The sequence below is a fragment of the Gorilla gorilla genome, chromosome 10 (genome assembly GCF_029281585.2).
Source record: "Gorilla gorilla gorilla isolate KB3781 chromosome 10, NHGRI_mGorGor1-v2.1_pri, whole genome shotgun sequence".
NCBI lineage: Eukaryota > Metazoa > Chordata > Mammalia > Primates > Hominidae > Gorilla > Gorilla gorilla.
This window is the reverse complement of record NC_073234.2, coordinates 124,068,431-124,089,973: the sequence shown is the minus strand read 5'-3', so window position 1 is coordinate 124,089,973 and position 21,543 is coordinate 124,068,431. Positions and strand designations below refer to the sequence as shown.

Below are 21,543 nucleotides of genomic sequence, written 5' to 3'. Positions count from 1 at the left end.
TTGAGACAGAGTCTTGCACTGTTGCCCGGACTGGAGTGCAATGGTGCGATCTCAGCTCACTGCAACCTCTGCCTCCCAGGTTCAAGCAATTCTCCTGCCTCAGCCTCCTGAGTAGCTGGAATTACAGGCACCCACCACCATGCCTGGCTAAGTTTTTGTATTTTTAGTAGAGATGGGGTTTCACTATGTTGGTCAGGCTGGTCCCGAACTCCTAACCTCATGATCTGCCTGCCTTGGCCTTGGTCCAAAATGCTGGGATTACAGGCATGAGCCACTGTACCTGGCATCTTTTCTAATAATTTTACATTCTTTGAATGTACTCTGTTCATTTTCTAACTTCTCAAGGTAGCAACTCAATGCATTAATTTTCAGTCTTTTCTACTATATGCATTTAAGACTGTCCATTTTTCACTAAGATCTGTTTTAGTTGTATCTTGCACATTTGGATATGTTGTGTATTGCTCAGTTTTAACTTTTATTCTGTTATCCATTGTGATTTTTAAAAAACAATTATTTAGTAAATTAAAATATTTTCAAATGTACTGGAGATTTTTGGTTTATTTTTCTATTAATTTTTAATTGTATTGCATTATACTCAGAACATGCTCTACCTGCTATTGACTCCTTGGTATTTTTTGAGATTTGCTTTGTGGTCTCCTAATTGATAATTTAAAACAAATTAATGTTTAATGTATGTTTGAAAAAAGTGTATTTTTAAATGTTAGGTACGAGGTTATATATATTCATTAGATCAAAGTTGTTAATTTTTATAAAATCTTCTGTATTCATATTAATTTTGTCTGTTTAATTTCTTAAATCTTTGTTGACATCTCTTACGATTATGACTTTGTCATTTTCTTCTTCAAGTTCTGTCAACGTTTGCCTTAATTATTTTGAAATTGTATGGTTAGATGAATTACAGTTTATAGTGGCAATATAACTTTCCAGTGAATTGTTTCTTTAGATGTCAGATAGTGACATTAATCGCTAATAGTGCATTTCACCTTAAAGTCTGTTTGTTCTGGTATTAACTACCAGGTATACTTTTTAATATGCCGCCCTCCTTTATTTGCCTTTTGGTGCCATTAATTTTTTAAAATATGTGTAGCTGGATATAATCTAATCTGAGAGGCCTTGTCTTATCTAGTGAGCTTAATCTTGCATTTACTACAAATCGTGATTTATAGTTGGTTTTATTTCCACCATCTTTGTGCTTTCTAGTTTTCATGCTTTTTTTTCTTAAAAAATTTGTCTCTGCTTTTCATGAGTTGCATTCGTACTTTCTTTGGTCCTTTTTTTCTTTTTATTTTCTCTTTCTATTGGATTGAGCCAGTTTTTAAATTCTAGCTATTCTAGTACACCTCCACCCCCACCCACCCCCAGAAATTATACATTCTCTCTCTTTCCTTTTAGTATTTACTCTGCATTTGGATATCTTTATTTAAAGTCTAAAATTAGTCAATTTTTAAGTCTGATCATATGCCTTTTACCTTAAATGGTATTGTTGTCTAATGTTTTGTTTCTGTCTTTTTAAAATCTGTACTCCAAGTAGGTATTATTAGTACTGTTTTACATAGTACCTGTTTGTATTTGCTTTATTTATTTATTTGCTCACTGTTGTTTTGCTATACCTTTCTACTTTACTTTCTTTTCCTGAAATGAGTCCTTAAACTTAATTCTTCAAAATTAATATAGCAATTCTTTGAGACAAATCTAAGAATTTAATTTTTTGAACAAGGGTTTACCCATAGTAAATTCTGTCTCTTTTTGTCTGCGGTGCCTTTTGTTTGCTTTTTTCTTGTCATCATTCTTGAATGATAGTTTTTCTGGGTATGGAATACAAGGATGGTGGTTTTTCTTAGCATTTCCAAGATGTTTTCCATTTTTTTGTTTCTCTGATTGCTTCTGAGAAATCTGCTCACAATCAGTCTAATTACTCTGTCAGTAGGTAATCTGTCCTTTCTCTGTTGTTGCTTCTGGGATCTTCTCTTTGTTTTAGGTGTTCTAAATTGCACTAGGATATGAATAGATAAGAATTTGTTTTCACTTATACTGCCGGAGGTGGGATTTGTGCATCTTAAATCTAAAGACTTATGCATTTAATTGAACCTGAAAAATTCTCAGACATTATCTCTTTAATTTTTGCCTCTGTTCCATTCTTTTAATTCTCTCCTTTTGGTTTGTCTATTTAAATGTGTGTCAAACTTCATTCTGGCCTTCCAGCCTTAGGATGTTTTAAGTTATGAAATATCACACATTCAAGCCACGCATGGTGGCACACACCTATAGTTCCAGCTATGTAGGAGGCTGAGGTAGGAGGATCTCTTGAGGCCAGGAGTAAGCTATGATTGTGCCTGTGAATGGCCACAGCATTCCAGCCTAGGCAACGTGAGACAAGAACAAGAGAGAGAGAGAGAGAAAGGAAGGAGAAAGAGAGCACACATTCAAAAGAGTTACTATATCTATAGTTTAATAATTATGTAAAATAGGATGAACACCTGTGATCCCAGTACCATCAGCTTAAGCAACAATATTACCTGGGGTAGTAACTCAAGGATGCAAGTGAAATCTCCATCTTACCTGCATGATTTTTGTGAGAATGCAATAAGATAAGCAAAACCACGTGGCTTAGACCTAGTAGCTGGTCGTTCTTTAAGTAGAGAGACACCATCAGAAATGTGGTAGATTCCAGCATTTGTTAAATTTCGGGTAATGTTTATTGAGTACTTCAAGTGCTGGGACAGTACCAAGTTTTTTACCTTGATTGTCTCATTTAGTCCTCACATCAGCTCTTAAGGAATAAACTGTTAAACATTCTAGTTTTATAGATGAGGAACTGAGGTTGAGGGATGGAGTAATTTGGCTAGGACTTCACAGCTAGAAGATGGCAGAACCATGACTACACTCTGGGCAGTCTGGTTCTCAACCATTTATGCTTTGCTGCCTGTAAATGAACTGTGTGGCTCCTTCCTGTGACACCCAGATTCTATATGATATGGTGTTCATTGGAATTTCCTTTTTTGAAGTCCTTTTTTGGTGATGCGTTTTGGAAGATCCAAACTGAGTTGCAAGGGAAAGTGGAGGAACGTGAAGAAACCTAGGCCTTAGGTCTGTAAACAGGGCCATATTCAGGCCTCAACTTAGAACTTACCTTTCCCAGAAGAAAACCTCTTCAGAGACTGTGACCCCACAAACCTGCTTGAATGTCTTCCTTCTATGTTCCTATGTGGCACCATAATTGGCTGTTTAAGTGTCTCTCTCCTCTCACTGGGCTCCACATTTAGCCAGGACAGGACTGCCTTGTTCACGTCTGTATCTCCAGCACTCAGCACAATGTCTGGTCCATAAAAGTTCACAACACATATTTGTTAATTCTTAATGATGGAGTAAATTATTGTACTAGAAGAACTAATAATGTGACAGCTTTTATGGGATATTTTATTCCAGATACTGTGGTTAAATTTTTTACATATTTTACAGATAATTGTAATACTGAATTGTGATTTACCTAAAAGTGTTCTCTCATTTAATCCTTACAGTAATTGTGGGAGTTAATAAGTATCATTGTTAACTATGTTACAGATGATGAATGAGGTGAAGCTTAGAGAGATTACATGACTTGTCTAAAGTCACCTGTTTAATCAGTAGAGCCTGGATTTGAACCCTTACCTGTCTTATTCCAGAGCCTGTGGTCTTTACACATTAACGTTCTGCTTCCCTGGAGATTTGCACAGTCAAGTCAAATTGGAGAAATCCTAGAAATTTCTGTTCTTGAAAAATTGCTAAGAAGCCTGCTCCAGTGTTGGGATGATTTGCCATATAAGAGCAAAAACAACAAAAAATAGATTAAGCCGTACGTTGCAGTGATTCCTTTCTGTGCACCTGCTCTTAGAGCATACACAGCTTCAGCGTGGACTGGCATTAAGCTATTTTAAAAAGGAAACCACTTTCATATACCCGTTGTTAACAATAGCAGTTGTCTTAGTTGACACAAAATTGGTCTGATAACCCTGGTTGGTTTGCTAGATTCAAATGTGTGACATCAGCAAATTGTGGTAGCTATTTATGACCAACATTAAGCATTTTATTCTTAATCAGATGTGGAACTGGCTAATGGGTGAGGTCTAAGTTGGTGTTAACTAGATTGGCTGGCTGGCATTTCTCTTGATTGAGGATAGCAGAGAGACTGAGACATTAAAATGTAGTAGGCTCTTTAGGCCCTAATGATGGCTAAAGCTTTTCTTTTTTTTTTTTAACTTTAACTTTTTAAATTTCTTTTTTTTTTCTTTTTTCTTGTTTCTTTCTTTTTTTTTTTTTTTTTGAGACAGAGTCTCGCTCTGTCGCCAGGCTGGAGTGTAGTGGCACGATCTCGGCTCACTGCAACCTCTGCCTACCGGGTTCAAGTGATACTCCTGCCTCAGCCTCCCAAGTAGCTGGGACTACAGGCGCACACCACCACGACCAGCTAATTTTTGTATTTTTAGTAGAGGCGGGGTTTCACCATGTTGGCCAGGATCTCCTGACCTCATGATCCACCTGCCTCAGCCTCCCAAAGTGCTGGGATTATAGGCGTGAGCCACCGCGCCTGGCCTTTACATTTTAATAGTGCCATTCATTTCCAGAACTGGTAATTTATATATTGGAGGATATTGTCTTATTGTATTAACATTTTGAATAATACTAAGTTTTAGGGTTTTTTTTTTTTTTTTTTTTAAGCCATGGAACATCCTTTTAATTTACAATTTGGCTATTTAGAATTGTATTTTGACAAAAAGACTTTCATATTCTCTTTTGCTATGTCTGCTAGTGCAGTTGGTTACATCTTTTTGGTTCTAGGGATTTGGATTCTTGTAATTTGATCGCATGTCCTTGGTAGTGGCTTTTTCTAGAAGTGAAAGTTGATATTGACTATACGATGTCATCATATCTAGAAAATTGAGAGTTTTGGGTGGAGGTAATAAATGAGAAATGGGCCTGAGAAAATGTATAACGTCTGTGGTGTTGATGCTACATAATAGGTTTGTTTCTCTCTTCTTTCAGACTGGTCGAATTGACAAATCTTACCCTACAGTATGTGGCCACACAGGACCAGTGCTGGACATAGACTGGTGCCCACATAACGATCAGGTCATTGCCAGCGGTTCAGAGGACTGCACGGTCATGGTAAGCTCCCAGGGTGTTGTGTGCACACAGGCCGGTGAGACTCACCTACTGCTTTCAAAAGCATGTGTGTGGGTGTGTGTGTATGTATAGAGGCTTGAAAAGCAGAAAGTTATAGCAGTTTTGACTGTCTGTTGGATTTTACAATAATTTACTACGTTTAAATTTAATTACAGATAATCCTTTCAACAAGCCCTTAAATCAAAAAGGTTGTACTGCAGTGTCTGCTGTGTCTTTCTTTTTTTTTTTTTTTGAGATGGAGTCTTGCTCTGTCACCCAGGCTGGAGTGCAGTGGCATGATCTCGGCTCACTGTAACCTCCGTCTCCCGGGTTCAAGTGATTCTCCTGCCTCAGCCTCCCGAGTAACTGGGATTACAGGCATCTGCTACCACACCTGGCTAATTTTTGTATTTTTAATAGAGACGAGGTTTCACCATGTTGACCAGTCTGGTCTCGAACTCCTGACCTCAAGTGATCTGCCTGCCTCGGCCTCCCAAAGTGCTGGGATTACAGTCTTTTCTGTGAGTGTGTTTGTGTATGTGCTTATTGACAGTTGACATGTTCTCTGTTGGAAGATTTTAGGGAAAGTAAAGTGACTTTTCAGTAATTCTGTAATGCCATTTGACCACATGAATTTCCCCTCGCCCCAAAAGGAGAGAAAAAACTGAAACTGCTGGCACAGACTGTACAAGACAGTGACGTAAGATGCCAGAGTTATGCAGATAAAATGGGATATGTCACAGGTGGTAAAAGAGTTTTTGCAGTTGCTTGTTTCCAAGCTAATGGCAGAACTGTGTTCTGTCCAGTGGACCCTGGTTAAGAAAGTCCTTTTCATAAAGATATACAAACAAAAAACGTGAAAGGTGAATTAAGTACTTTACATTCCCTCCTTTAGTTTCTAAAAGCAGGTTATGTGTGAAACAAGGCTTTGGAATACTTTTAAATATGATTTCTTGTCCTTAGTTATGATTTTTAACTTTAAAATGTGATTATTGGTTTGGATCAGTTTTTAATGCTAGCCCAAAGTGGGTTGAAAAGGTTAGGCATAAGCACAAATGGGAGTACTGCTGCCCCTGAAATAAGGGAAGATGGTCTCTAATTAATTTGTAAGCAGTCTCGCACATGTCAGGTAGTCTCACACATGTCAGCACTGGAGAACCATGCTACTTTTATTTTCCTCTCTATTGACTGTGGACTGAAACATTGTTTGGAAAGCTTTATTAATTAAAATTATTTTACATAAACACAAATTAATTCCTGAACTGTGTCATTTAAACATTTACCCGCTTTTCCTCATGGGCTTTTGGCTGGGAATGTCTCCTCCTGTGATCTCATAATTTTGGCAGCCAAAGCATATTAAGGAAATACGCTGCTGTGAAAGGGAATTGTTCTGTTTAATGTGCCTTGCTAAATTGATCATTTTAATGGCTATGGACGCATTTTGTTAAGAGAAAGGAATATCGTTTAGACCTGATGCCAGAATTTTTTTTTTTTTTTTTGGGATGGAGTCTCACTTTGTCACCCAGGTTGGAGTATAATGGCGTGATCTCAGCTCACTGCAACCTCTACCTCCCAGGTTCAAGCGATTCTCCTGCCTCAGCCTTCCGAGTAGCTGGGATTACAGCCCTGCGCCACCATGCCTGGCTAATTTTTATGTTTTTAGTAGAAACGGAGTTTCATCATGTTGGCCAGGCTGGTCTCAAACTCCTGACCTCAAGTGATCCCCCCGCCTCAGCCTCCCAAAGTGCTGGGATTACAGGCACGAGCCACCGCGCCTAACTCTGATGGCAGAATCTTAAACGGAGAGTCTGAACCTCTTTTGAAGAAGCAGATTTGATCCATCTCTGGCTCTCCCTGTCTCTAGCATTACTGGTCATGTTATCCTTTAAAAAAAATAGTGTGTATTATAAAACAGAAAAACACACCAAATAGTTAAGTGAAAAAGCAGACTCAGGGAGTTAAGTGATTTATGACATAGCGAACACCATGTAACCACCTTCCATGTCAAAAAGTAGAACTTTCCCAACCTCCTCAGACTTCTCCATGTGCCCCATCCCAGTCACAACACCCCTCCTGCCTCTCAAAGTAACCACTCTCCTGACTTTTGTAATACTCATTTCCTTGCCTTTCTTTGTAGTGGTAATCACTCAGGTGTAAACCTCTAGACTCTAGATTGGTCTTGCCAGTTTTAAAAACTTGATATATAGTCTTTTAAGTCTTAATCTAAAGATTCCTCCTTCATCATTTTCTTTTCCCTACAATTTATCTATTCAGAAGCCCTGACCTTTGACCTGTGCTTTTCAACCGTCTGGATTTTGCTGATTGTACCCTCATGTTGCAGTTCAACTTGCTCCTCTGTCCTCTGAATTTCCTGCAAATTGGCAGCTGGAACCTGAAGTGCGGTCAGATTCAGGTTCTGTCCTTTTGGCAAGACTATATTGTTCGCATTATGTTCTTCCATACGCTAGGAAGCACATGATGTCACAGTGTCTGGGTTTCATTCTTTTTCCATTTGTGTATTCTGTGCCTATATCCAGTCATTCACTAGGGGTCGCAATATGGTGACAGTAAATTCTGTCATTTTGTTTTCAATTTTTAGCTGGTAAAATTTTATAAGATAATGTCCTCACTTACTTACTATTTAGTTATCAAATAGTATAGTTCATTTAGGAAAGCAGGATAAATGCTTGATTCTTTCGTTTTATTTACCTAGTTCTCAAGATAATGAATTGATTCTCTGTCATCCTCAGAAGGTGACAAATTAGGGTTTTTTTTTTCTCCGTTCTTTTCATTTTGAAATTATGGATTTGAACATATTTGATGGGTTCAATCCATTATAATTCTTATCTCAAAGCCGGCTTTCTCGCCTTTTCCCATGGAAACCTCTTCAAGATTTCTGAGTCCTTTTGAAATGACCCTCATAGTCTTTGATAGATAGATTCCTTGCTATGTGATATGTTGAGGTGTTTCAGGCTCACTTTGGACATCCCTGCCCAAGCCATTTCTTTCGGAAGTCCTGGTTTATTTTAAGGGAAAATTATATCTATTAAGTATGCAGTAGCATTATGTCTAAATATATATATATATATATATATATATACATACATACATACATTTAAAAATACTGTATTACCAAAGAGAGTGTAATCTTTTTGCTGTGGAGGGTTTCCCCTCAGTGTTGATGGCTGCTGACTGATGAGGGTGGTGGTTGCTGAAGGTTGGGCTGGATGAGGCCACGACAATAAAGTTTGTCATACTGATTGACTTGGCCTCTCACAAAAGCTTTCTCTGTAGCATGTGATGCTGTTTGATAGCATTTTACCTGCCATAGAACTTCTTTCAAAATTGGAGTCAGTCCTCTCAAACCCTTTTGCTGCCTTATCAACTACGTTTATGTAAGTAATATTCTAAATGTTTTGTTGTCATTTCAACAGTGTTCACAGCATCGTTACCAGGAGTACATTCCATCTCAAGAGACCATTTTCTTTGCTTATCCATAAGGAACAACTCCTCATCTGTTCAAGTTTTATCATGAGATTGCAGCAATTCACTCACATCTTCAGGCTCCACTTTTTATTCTCTAGTTCTCTATTTCCACCATATCTACAGTTACTTCTTCCACCAAAGTCTTGAACTCCTCAAATGTTGATATTTTGAACTCCTTCCATGAATCATGAATTTTCTTAATGTCACCTAAAATGGTGAATCCTTTCCAGAAGGTTTTTTTTTTTTTTTTTTTTTTTAATTGAGACGGAGTCTCGCTCTGTCGCCCAGGCTGGAGCGCAGTGGTACGATCTCGGCTCACGGCAACCTCCGCCTCCTGGGTTCAAGCGATTCTCCTGCCTCAGCCTCCCTAGTAGCTGGGACTACAGTCATGTGCCACCATGCCCGGCTAATTTTTTGTATTTTTAATAGAGACGGTGTTTCACCATGTTAGCCAGGTTGGTCTCCATCTCCTGATCTCGCGATCCGCCCGCCTTGGCCTCCCAAAGGTGTGAGCCACCGTGCCCAGCCCAGAAGGTTTTTAATTCACTTTGCCCAGATCCATCAGGGGAATCACGATCAGTGGTAGCTGTAGCCTTATGAAGTGTATTTCTTAAATAATAAGATTTGAAAGTCAAAATGATTCCTTGTTCCAAGGGCTGCAGAATTGATGTTAGCAGGTGAAAACAACGTTAATCTCCTTGTACATTTTCATCAGAGGTCTTGGGTGATAAGGTGCATTGTTGGTAAGCAGTAATATTTTGTAAGGAATCTTTTTTTTCCTGATCGGTGGTTCTCAATGGTGGGCTTAAAATATTCAGTAAACCATGCAGTAAACAGATGTGCTGTTATTCATGCTTTTTTTCCCATTTCTAGAACATAGAGTAGATTTAGCATAATTCTTTCTTTATTTATTTTTTATTTTATTATTATTATACTTTAAGTTTTAGGGTACATGTGCACAATGTGCAGGTTAGTTACATATGTATACATGTGCCATGCTGGTGTGCTGCACCCATTAACTCGTCATTTAGCATTAGGTATATCTCCTAATGATTTAGCATAATTCTTAAGGGCCCTAGGATTTTTGGTGCGGTAAATGAGCATTGGCGTCGACTTAAAGTCAGCAGCTGCGTGAGCCTCTAACAAGACAGGCAGCTCATCTTTTGAAGCTTTGAAGCCAGGCATTGACTTCTCCTCTCTAGCCATGAAAGTTCTAGATGGCATCTTCTTTCAGTAGAAGGCTGTTTCATCTACACTGAAAATGTGTTGTTTAGTGTAGCCACCTTCATCAATGATCTTATCCAGACCTTCTGGATAACTTGCTGCAGCTTCTCCATCAGCACTTGCTGCTTCCCCTTGTACTTTCATATAATGGAGATGGCGTCTTTCGTTAACCTCATGAACTAACCTCTGCTACTTTCCAACTTTTCTTCTGCAGCTTCTTCACCTCTGTCAGCCTCCATGGAATTGAAGAGAGTTAGGACTTTGCTCTGGATTAGGCTTTGGCTTAAGGGAATCTTGTGGCTGGTTTGTATTTCTATCCAGACCACTAAAACAAGGCTGTTTTTGCTTTTTTATCATTCATGTGTTCACTGGAGTAGCACTTTTAATTTCCTGAACTTTTCTTTTGCATTCACAACTTGGCTAACTGGCTTAAGAGGCGCTTAGCTTTTGGCCTGTTTCAGCTTTCGACATGGCTTCCTCACTAAGCTTAATCATTTCTAATTTTTTATTTAAAGTGAGAAATGTGCAACTCTTCCTTTCACTCAAACACTTAAAGGTCATTTAGGGTTATTAATTGGCCTAATTTCAATGTTGTTATGTCTCAGGTAATAGGGAGGCCCAAGGAGAGGAAGAGACAGGAATACAGGAAGAGCAGGTGGTGGAACAATGAGAAAACACACAGTGTTTATCGATGAAGTTCACTGTCTTATATGAGTGCAGTTCATAGTGCCCCGAAACAATTACAGTAGTAACATCAGACATTACTGATCACTGTAACAGATACAGTAATAACAAAAAAGTTTGAAATCCTGCAAGAATTGCCAAAATGTGACACAGATACAGTGAACATACGCTGTTGGAAAAATGGTGCAGATAGACTTGCCTTAGGGTTGATAAAAAGCTTCAATTTGTTAAAAAAAAACAAAACAAAACAAAAACACCACCACAATATCTGTGAAGTGCAATAAAATGAGGTATGCCTGTATTTACCTAACCTCTTTAATGTTAATTACATCTCCATCTCCTTTCTTTCACACAGAGAATGCAGGGTCTTAGGGATACAGAAGGAGAATTAGAACATCCTGATCTATCTCATTTGTCTTTTCACGTTATACATGTAATAGTCTCAGAGTGAAAATACTAATACCACCACCATACCATGATACTGAAAATCGTTAAAAAACTAAACGACTTTAGTTGAAAAACTAAACAACTTTTTAAAACCCATGCTATGTCTATTATCCCTCCATTTAAAAATGATGTATTCTGTATTTTCAAGACCACATAGCTGTTACATTCGGCAGTCTCTCCTCCCTTGGTTCTGTGAGTAACTACATTGAAGTACACTCCATCAATCATTGTGTCAATCTTGCACCAGGCATTTGGATCATCCGAAGCTTGTTCTTGGGTGGATTCCTTAAGAAGGAGTGGGAACAATATTCTCTGAGTTCTTGTATACTGATAATAAGTTTTCTGTGATCTTTTTACTTGAAAGTGAGTTTCTCTGAATATAAAATTATTGGGCAGGGACAGTGCCTCACACCTGTAATTCCAGCAATTTGGGAGGCCGAGGCAGGTGGACGGTTTGAGCCCAGGAGTTCAAGACCAGCCTGGGCAACATGGTGAAACCCCGTGTCTACAAAAAATAAAAAATTAGCTGGGTGTGGTGGTGAGTGCCTGTGGTCCCAGCTGCTTGGGAGGCTGAGGTGGGAGGACCTCTTGGACCTGGAAGATCAAGGCTGCATTGAGCCGTGATCGTGCCACTGTGCTACAGCCTGGTTAACAGAGTGAGACCAATCCTGTCTCTAAATAAATAAATAAATAAAATTATTGACTCACAGTTTTTCCTTGAGTAACTAAATACCTTATTCCATTTTCTTTTGGCATAGGTGTTGCTGTCAAAGTCAGATTATAATCTAATTTCCTTTCCTTTATAAATCATATGCTCTTTTTGCCTAAATGTTCATAAGATTTTTTTTCTTCAAATATAGTTAATTTTACTAGAAGATTGTTGGTCATTCTGAGTTGGTATCTCTAGATACCATGATATACTCTTTCAATATATAGTTTCCAGTCTTTTTTTTCTTGCATTACAGTTTTTAATTTTTTTTTCTGTTCCTTTGCTTTGGTTTTCTTTATCAGAAGCTACTGTTATCCATATGCTTTGTCTTCTTTACTTCTCTTTAGTCATTGTCAGTTTCTCTCCAAACCTCTTTTCTTTTCCTCCCCCCACTCCTTTTCTTTCTTTTTTTGAGACAAGGTCTTGCTCTGTCACCCAGGCTGGAGTACAGTGGCACGATCATGCCTTGACCTCCTGGGCCCAAGCAATCCTCCCACCTCAACCTTCCGAGTAGCTGCAACCACAGGCACTCACCACCATGCCGAGCTAATTTTCTATTTTTTTGTAGAGACGAGGTTTCTCACAATGTTGTCCAGGCTGGCCTCTAAGTTGTGGCCTCAAGCATTCCTCCCACCTTGGCCTTCCAAAGTGTTGGGATTACACGTGTGAGCCACCATGCCAGGCCCCAAACCTTTTTTTTTTTGTTCTTTTTTTTTAGACTTTATTATTATTATTATTATTTTGCTCTTTTCCTTTTATTTCTTTTGGGGGCATTATTTGTTGTGTTTATTTGCGCTTGTGTTCTGTCTTGGTTTGTCTTCATTTATTTCTAATTTTTTTCTTGATGTCTGTCACTTTGTTTTTTGAGTTTTTCAAGTTCTGATTTATAATGTTTTATATATTGTTTTCTTATTTTGAATCACTATAATGTAGTTTTTATCTCTTTTGAGCATGTCTTTTTAGCAGTCTTATATTGTCTAAAGGGATCTTATTCTGTGTCTTATTTTCTTTTTTTCTGACAGTAATTTTGGAGTTCAACCTTGATTTTTTTTTCTTGCTTATTTTTATGTGGATTTAATTTTCCCAAGCTTTTTAAATGGTGGCTTGGTTCAGATAGCTGCTCTAATTTCACAGAACTCCGTCTCTGACATCTTCAGATAGTGTTCAGAAACATGGTGCCTTGCTTTCTAATATTTCCTAGCCTGGCTTTTATGTAGCCTCTCTTATGCTTTTATCCCTCTTATTGCTATCCTGCTGAAATTCGATTTCATTTCCTGGAGTGTCTCCTTTGTGGGCCCATCCTGGAAGGGAGCCCGCTGTGGGTGATTTTGAGAGTGCTGGGGTCTAGATTGTGCCTGCCTCTTCAGACCTTTTAAATTCAGTACCCGTGTGCCCAGCTTCTGTTGGAAAAGGCAAAATCCTTCCCAGTTTCTGCTGCTGATCTCACACCGGCCTGCTGCCCTCAGGTCTGTCAGGTGTCCCCTTGCTGTCCCTTCCCACACACACCCGAGGCCAATCACATGCAGGTCGTGTGGCTGTTGGTGTTTGCTCCCACCCGCTTAAATTTTGGGGATATCACCTAGTTTGTGTAAATGTTGTCCCTGGATTTTTGTTTTGTTTTGTTTTCTGCTAGCTCTGTCTTTTTACGGAGGGACTTCGGAAAAACCCCCAAACAATGCTGCCACTGAGATTCTCTCATCTTCCCAGAATCCTCAATGTCGCCCTTTTATTGGCATTGCTGGAGTGCACATTTTGTAAATTAAATAATGCTTTGGGATAAATCTTTCTAATTTTAAAAAATCTTTAAGTATAGAACTGATATTTAAATCACCCTTTAATCACTTAATATCCCCCATATCATGTTATTATTGGAGTAATTGAAGCTTGTATAGCTTAGCAGTTGAAATGAAAGTTTAAAGAAATGTTTGATCTTCTCCTAGCCTACCTGCTTCTTAATACCTTATTTTCCACCTTGCTCTTCTGAAGGTAAAAGAACACTGTATTATAGATCAAATGGTTTCAGACAACACCCCCCGCCACCCCCCGCCTTTTTTTTTTTTTTTTTTTAACGGAAAAGCTCTGTGTAGTTTCTCAAGCCTAGGCTATTGGTAGTAGCTCATGAGCTACAAATAGTAGATAGTATAACAAGGCCTAGTTTTAGTAGAAGAAGGATATCAAGGAGAGCCTGGGAGTAGGAGTTCTGAGCATTTGCAGGTCGCTTCGCTTAAACGCTCTCAGCCCCAATTGCCTTCCATATAATATGGAGGTATGATAATAATTATGCCTATCGAGAGAGTCAAAAGGAAGCTGTAAACGTATAATGGGCTGTTATTTTTTGTAATGGGGATTTTGATGTATACCAATAGTGGATTCCTAGCAGCAAGAGTACCTTTAATAGACATTTCGTAGAAAAATACAGTAGAACCAGTTTATCAAATGAACTGTAAAAGAATAAAAGTAATTTTTTAAAAACTGCTTTTTGTATTACTTATGGTATAAATCCATGAAGTCCTAAGCATTTAAGCATTGATTTGTTAATTTTGTGGGCATTGATTTGGTGACAGCTACTTTGCAGTTTTAGGAGAGGGAATACCAATCTTAAGATACATTCCCCCATTTTTTAGACGTGGCTTCTTTACACAGCCTAAAATTAAATTATATTGACACAGTTTACCTTTCATGTACTACTTTGTGAAACAGCATTTTATACTATCACACAGCAGTTGTGTAAATCGTACTCCCAGAAACTACACTTCACTCCTAGCTTTGCAGAGTTTTGGCTCTGTGAGTTCTTTTCTTCAGCAGTATCTTCTCAAAGAGATTTTTAAGATTGTGGCTACCTAAGTATTTTACTTGGGGGAAATTTTAGCTCCAAGAAAATAATAGTGCTTTAAATAATACAAAGAGCAGCCAACTTAAGTTTAGTGAATGATGTTGATTCAACATTGTTCCTTATCTGCAGGGTAGTAATCAAACACAAATGCAAAAAATGGCTAATTTGGACAATGGGATTGCATAATTGTTCCTTCCAGAGTCTGGGAGTTGGAAAGACCTTGCAAAATGATAGTCTTAATTGTCTCCAGCTATAGAATAGTCCAAATTTTTAAGTTTAAAGGACGCTTCCCCCTTCTCTCAAATCAGTTTATTCTTCTGTAGAAATCAACAAAAATACCCTATCTAATCCATTTTTGCTTCCATTATAAATTTTCCTAATACAGTTTTTTTGGCGGGTGGGAAGGCATTTGACAAAGACTGGAAAACCTGCTAGACAAATTTTAAAAGAGCTTTAATGCTTTCTAATATAGTTTTTTCCCTGAAATAAAAATGGAAGTGATGTTTTGGTTCCTCTCAGGCATTCAGCAGGGAGGGCTTCGTCTTAATTCCATTTTGTACAGATTGCATCTGGGCCATTTGCCAGAGGATATTATAACCCTGGCAGATCGGAACCCAACACTCGGTTCTTGGTTTTCCCGAACTTGGTGCCGCTCTGCACGTCATGGTTCATTTGGGAATGCCCTGATGCCCTACATGCAGGCCTTTGTGGGCGTCTGTAGGACGCTGTGCTGGTCTGCAGCTGCTACCACATCTTTAAGCTTTTTCCTGTCTCATGTCTTTTCTTCATTTCCCCTTTGGAATTGGTTTCCTTAGCAATGGAAAAATAGGGTCTTTTGGGGGTATAACCCTTTTTATGGCTGTAACTCTAGTCCTAGCCCAGTAGCAAGTTGATGGGTGACTAAAATAGGAAAGCAGTGTCTGGAAAGCAGTATTTGAAAAATAAAACTATTTAACTAATTGTACTTTAAAATTAGCACGTGAGAGAAACCCAAGTGTCTTAGTTTTCCTTTTTTCTTGTTGGGATTGTTCTCTTGAGTTGTCCTTTTTCCATATCCAGGCTTTCACATGTGAAAGGGATGCCCATGGTACAGTAGTACTGAACGTGTGCTTAAGGTTGTTTTTTTCCAGAACCACAATGGGATTTTACTGATGGATTCACTTTTTCATGTAGGAGCCCTTGGAACTAAATGTCATTTTTTTGGTTATATAGATGAGAGGTTTCTATGTTGCACAGGCTGGTCTCGAACGCCGAGCCTCGCTTCCTTATGCGCCAGGACAACAGGCCTGAGCCACCGCAGCTCCTCTGATTTCATTTTTGTCCTTTCAAAACAAAACAAAACAAAACAAAACAAAACATTGCCATAGTAATGTGTTGTCCAAACAGAAAATGTTAGGAACACACAGCATTATTTAAATTAAGAAAATAAAATAAAAAAGAGGAAGTAGGGATAACTTGTACTCTCTGCTGCGCTGAGATGCCTACTCTGGGTGTTTTGTGTCTGTTTTCCTCTGCACTCACTGCATACAGTTTTGAGAAAGCTGGTTGGTATTACAGTACCAGTCTGTAGCCATAGAACAAAGAAAAGCTAACAAGCCTGCACAGAGATCAGATCTGTCCTTACTGTGGTAATTGGCCTAGGTATAAACCAGAGCTTTCACACATAATGATATCTTGGGTGTAAATTAGTTAGTATTAATTAATTGGGTAGAGTGCTGAATTAATTTGAAGACAAGACTCATTCTAAGAAATTCTGATGTTCAGACCTAGAAATATATATGGCGTCATAGTGGTCATATTAACAGCAAAAAAAGTCATCATGAAAATATGGTAGGCTCTTTTTTTTTTTTTTTTTTTGCCATGCACTATTCTAAGCCTTTATGTGCATGATTATATTTAGTTATTGTATCAGCACAGTAAGCCATGAGTGTGGCCTATTTTACAACTTAGGAAACAGGCTCAGAGAGTGGCAGTTGTGTTAAGGGTCACACAGCTGATAAAAGGCTCAGCCAGACCCAGATCTGTCTAGCTCCAAAGAAAGCCCCATGCTCTTCTCCCTAGTTGCAGTATTTCCTATTAGGGTAGTGCTTTGGGGCATGCAAAATGTTTGAGCTCATTTAACCCTTCTAATAACCCCTGAGTAAGCACAGCTGTCCCCAGTATTAAGGAAATTCAGGCTCCCAGAAGTGAAATCCCTTCTTAATGCTAACATGACCAATTAGTGTCCCAGCTCTGACAGGAGCCTGTGTCTTCTGACACCCAGGCCAGCATCCCATATTACACACAAGAGGACCAAACATGTACCAAGTGGTGCTTCTGTTTGTTGTTGTCCCTGAGCTGCAGGAACATCAGTCCAAACCAGGCAGGCCATCACCCAGAGTAGCAGACAACCCTGAAGAGGGCAGAGAGCCACATAATGACAGGCCTGTGAGCATGGCCTGTGGGCGCCAGCCAGAGCATGTGTATGCTGAGTGTGGAAAGACCTACAGACCGCCCCCAACCCCCAAGCTCTTTCCACAGTCCACCGTAGAGAACACCATCCCCTCTTTACCAGTGGACACAAGAATTCTGTTGTCTTCTTATTTCATTTCAGAGACTTTTTCACTCACTTTCTTCTCGCATTGCAGTCCTTGTGCTTATAGTATTAGCTTTTTCACTCTGGTGCTTTTTCCCTAGCAGCTCCTGAGCCAGCTTCTTTATGGCATTGTTTAAATGCTGCATGCACTTTTTAGAAAATTGCTCTACACATCTGCGTGTTTTATTTTGAGACTGGATATTCAATTTCTCCGCATATTTTGCTCTACTTTCACCTAAGTCTTGTTCATCCTTAGAGGTCACCTCCTCAGGGAGCCCTCCTGGGTGGACCAAGCTTGGTTAGCAGGAAGCTAATTTCGTAGTAGTGCGGTCGGCTTATGCCAGCATAGCATTGGTTGCACTGTGCAATAATACCAACTAACACTCAGTGTCTGCGTTATGCCAGGCATTCTTCTAAATGTGTCAGTTTCATGTTACCATGTTAGTCTTCAAACCACCTCACAGAAGGCAGGTTCAATATTAAGTCCTGGAAAGGTTAGGTGAATGTCCTCAAGGTCACACCACTATGTGACTGAATCAGGAATTCAGTCACATCAGTCTGGCCAGAGCCCATAATCTCAGCCCTGCTGTGTACTGTCTCTGCATTCTGGAGGCACTATGTGTGTGTCTGGCTCTGTGCTGAGGGTTAATTAATTCCTTAATTCTCTTAGCACACCTCGCAGGCATAGGTACTAATGTTTTCTCTATGCAGTGATGTTTGCCAGGATCATCACAGGTAGTGGCCCAGGCAGGATTTGAACCAGACTCTGCCTGACTCTGGTGCTCACTCTCTAACTGTCTGTATCACACCACTTGGATTTGTTGTCTTTGATTTTCAGTCTGATAGAAGTCTCTGCTTTCTGTTAGACCATCAACTTCTCAAGAGCAGGGCCTGTATTTAGTTACCCAGTACTAGATGGGTTACAATACAATTTATTGTAACTCAATAAATGTGTTACAAAAAATAGTTAACCAAGGTAGTAAAATGGCTTAGGTGCTTGTCTTATGTGAATAAACTCAGCTGAGGGAACCGTTAAACCAGCTGGAGGTGAGGTAAACAAGGAACACACAGAGTTTCCTTATTTTAAAAATTAATAAATGTTGCTTCATCATTAAAATTTTCTTTTAATCCAGGAAAAGATGATGGGGAGAAGCTAGAGAAAGGAAAAGGTTAAGTCCCCATTATGAGCTCTGCTTCTACCCTCATATTTTAAGGTTGGAAATGCTGATTATAAGCAAAGTCTCCCATCACTCCACGTCTCATTAGTGATTTGGAAAATGCACTAGCTGTGCTCAGAGTGAGACACAGAAGCGTTTTCAGTCCTTGCAAGGAAACCCAGCAGGCCATGGTTGGGGTGCCATCTGGAGATTGAAGGTGGTATTACCACTCTGTCAGTTCTAAGTGGGGTCACAGTGCATCTTGCAAAATGCTTTTCCTGTTGAGTCACTGAAGTCCCATTTCATAATTGTTTTTCCGTCGACTTCATGCTTTGATCAAATTAGTAGTCACTGTTTTCTGTTTGTTCTGTTCAAAATGTCAGTCCTGCTTTATATTCAGATAGTCAAGTTCAATGTGGAGTTGTTTCACTAATCATAAATTCTTGAATAAGAATAGTGCATGTCAGGATGAAAGCGAACATGCAGTAATGGAGGAGAGCAGATGCCCATGTTCTCCGCAGGGGAAAGAGGCCTGGGTCAAGGTCTCTTCCGCAGAGGGAGGGAGAGGGCAGGGTAGGTCATCCTTTTCCTTCTATGCTTGTTCACACCTGCCTTGCTTAAAATTTGGTGAATGATGGTGGGGCTCTGGGGAAATTAGGTGATGTTCTAAGCTTGGGCCCTCAAAATGCAGGTTTATTTTTGTTATGATTTGCATAAGGGGTTATATTTAGCCTGGGCAGAATTTAGCTGTAAAAATGAACAAATCACTCAACTCATGACTTTTTCCCACTCTTCAGAATGGCAAACTTTTTGTTCTCATTTTTTGCAGGACAGTAGAACTGAGCTGAACCCTAAACACTCATCCAGTCTAGATCTCTGCCTTCCACTAATCAATTGAAAACAGACAATTGTTTGTCTCCTTCTTTAAAGTTCCCACAAAGGAAAATTCTGTTTCTCACGTGTTCTAGTGTTGAACATGATTTTTCACTGACAAGTTCTTAAATTTTTCATGAGCTAGTTCCTCAAAATCATTTTCTGATGGTAAATTTACTTGTTTTAATCTTCATGTAGAAGATAACGATTTTAAACTTTAGCTTTTTCATAAACTTAAATATTATTTAATATCTGGTCTTCTGTAGGGTTCTTGATGCTACTCAGCTTACCTGTAACTCAGCCCTTTTCTTAGAGGTTGTTTGTTTCTTAACCTTTTGAAACCTTTGTTGTTCATTGTTAAACATAAAGTCTTTCATTCCTTCCACTCATACTTTCCCTGTCCCTTTCTCCCCCTGTGCCCAGGCATGTCCCCAATTAAGATATGGTGAGTCTTCTGCATGTCTTCACTAGTCAAGAGGATTTTCTTAAATAACAAGTTTTACTGAGATATAATTCACATAGAATTCACCCATTTAAAATGTACAATTCACTGAGTTTTAGAATATTCACAACCATCACCACAGACAATTATAGAAAATTTTCATCACCTCATATAGAAACCCAAATCATTTAGCTATCACCCCTCCACCTGCCTCCCTCCACTCTCCCCAACACTAAGCAACCACTATTCTACTTTCTGTCTTTACGGATTTGCCTATTCTGGACATTTCACATACATGGAATCCTGCAATATGCGGTCTTCTATGTCTGGCTTCTTTCACTTTGCATAATGTTTTTAGAGTTTGCTCATGTTGTAACATGTATCAGTACTTCATTCTTTTTTATGGCCAAATAATATTCCAGTGTATGAATATGTCGCATTTTGTTCAGCCATTTATCAATAGATGGATATTTGGTGGATATTTGTAGTAGCCCAAAGTTTCCACCTTTGGGCTATTACAAATAATGCTTCTATGAACATTCTTGTACAAGTTTTTGCATAGACACATAGTTTCCATCCTCTTGGGTATATCCCTAGGAGTGGAATTACTGGATCATGTGATAACTCTGTTTAATCATTTGAGGAACTGCCAGGCTGTTTTCCAAAGTCTGCCACCAAATGGTGGCTGTACCATTTTACATTTTCACCAGCCATGTGTGCAGGCTCTGATTTTTTCACATGCTTGTGAACACTTGTTATCTGTCTTTTTGATTCTAGCCATCCTAATGGGCATGAAGAGAGAGCTTGTGGTTTTGATTTGCATTTCTGTAATTACTAATAATGCCAAACATCTTTTCATGTGCTTTTTCGCCATTTATATGTCTTCCTTGAAATGTCTATTTAGATGACTGGCCTATTTTTCAATTGGGTTATTTGTCCTTTGGTTGAATTCTAAGAGTTCTTTATATATTCTGGCTATGGGTCTCTTATCAAATGTATGATTTGTAAGTTATTTTCTCCAATTCTGCAGGTTGTTTTTTCACTGTCTTCATAGTGTCCTTTGAAGCACAAAAGCTTTTAATTTTGATGAGGTCTAATTCATTTTTTTCTTTTGTAATATTTTCTATAATACATGTTATAAAAATATTAAGTGTATTTTTGTTTTCCAAGTGTAAAATCATAGAAAATATGTTTTAAAAACTATGTCATCCCATCAAGAACCACAGACTTAGCTAAGTGTCTTCATCCCATTCCTTTTGTTGAGTGTTTCAATCATTTTGTAGTTTTCTTTCAATTTTTTGCATGCTTCTAACTGGAGAGTTTTGAACTTAACAAGGAATTTAGAATAAAATCCCAAATAATATTAAATAAAAGCTGAGAGGAAATGTTTTGTAGTCCTTGTTGGTATCCTGATCTCCGATAACATATTACATTTTAAAAACAGCCGATACTTGGGAGTCTGAGGCAGGAGAATTGCTTCAACCTGGGAGACGGAGGTTGCAGTGAGCCGAGATCGCGCCACTGCACTCCAGTTTGGGTAACAGTGTGAGACTCCGTCTCAAAAACGAAAAACAAAAAACAAAAAAACAAACAAAAAAAAACCGCCTAACACGGTCATTTCACAACATTCTGCCTTTCATCCAAATATCACTCTATGTTCTGTTTACATAGAGCAAATCTTTATAGTGGATGGTCACTGTAAATGTGATAATGAAAGGCAGTAGCTTTCATGTGGATCATCTTTCTTCCTTCTCCAACAGGTATGGCAGATCCCAGAAAATGGACTCACCCTTTCCCTGACTGAACCTGTGGTGATTTTGGAAGGCCACTCAAAGAGAGTCGGCATCGTGGCTTGGCATCCAACGGCCCGCAATGTGCTTCTTAGCGCAGGTGGGAGCTGAGCTCAGCGGTCCTCCCCTTGTCTTCCGCTCTTGTGGCTCTCTGAGTGGGGGG

General features: G+C 38.9%; 1 protein-coding gene, 1 non-coding gene and 1 pseudogene across 6 annotated transcripts in view; 1 reads left to right on the top strand and 2 right to left on the bottom strand.

Annotated features, from left to right (window-relative positions):
* LOC129526019 (basic proline-rich protein-like) overlaps positions 1-21,543 on the bottom strand; it is a 328,162-nt pseudogene that overhangs the window by 224,090 nt on the left and 82,529 nt on the right.
* Positions 1-21,543, top strand: part of CORO1C (coronin 1C) — an 84,592-nt gene that overhangs the window by 48,241 nt on the left and 14,808 nt on the right. For all 5 annotated transcript variants that reach the window (XM_019038806.4, XM_063694288.1, XM_063694287.1 and 2 more), the window contains 2 exons: positions 5,041-5,163; positions 21,351-21,480. In XM_019038806.4, the coding sequence (XP_018894351.1) occupies positions 5,041-5,163; positions 21,351-21,480 (253 nt within the window). The remainder of the gene's footprint in view (positions 1-5,040; positions 5,164-21,350; positions 21,481-21,543) is intronic.
* LOC115930309 (U7 small nuclear RNA) lies at positions 14,945-15,005 on the bottom strand. The gene has a single exon (XR_004066951.1). It is a non-coding gene; the product is annotated as a U7 small nuclear RNA (small nuclear RNA).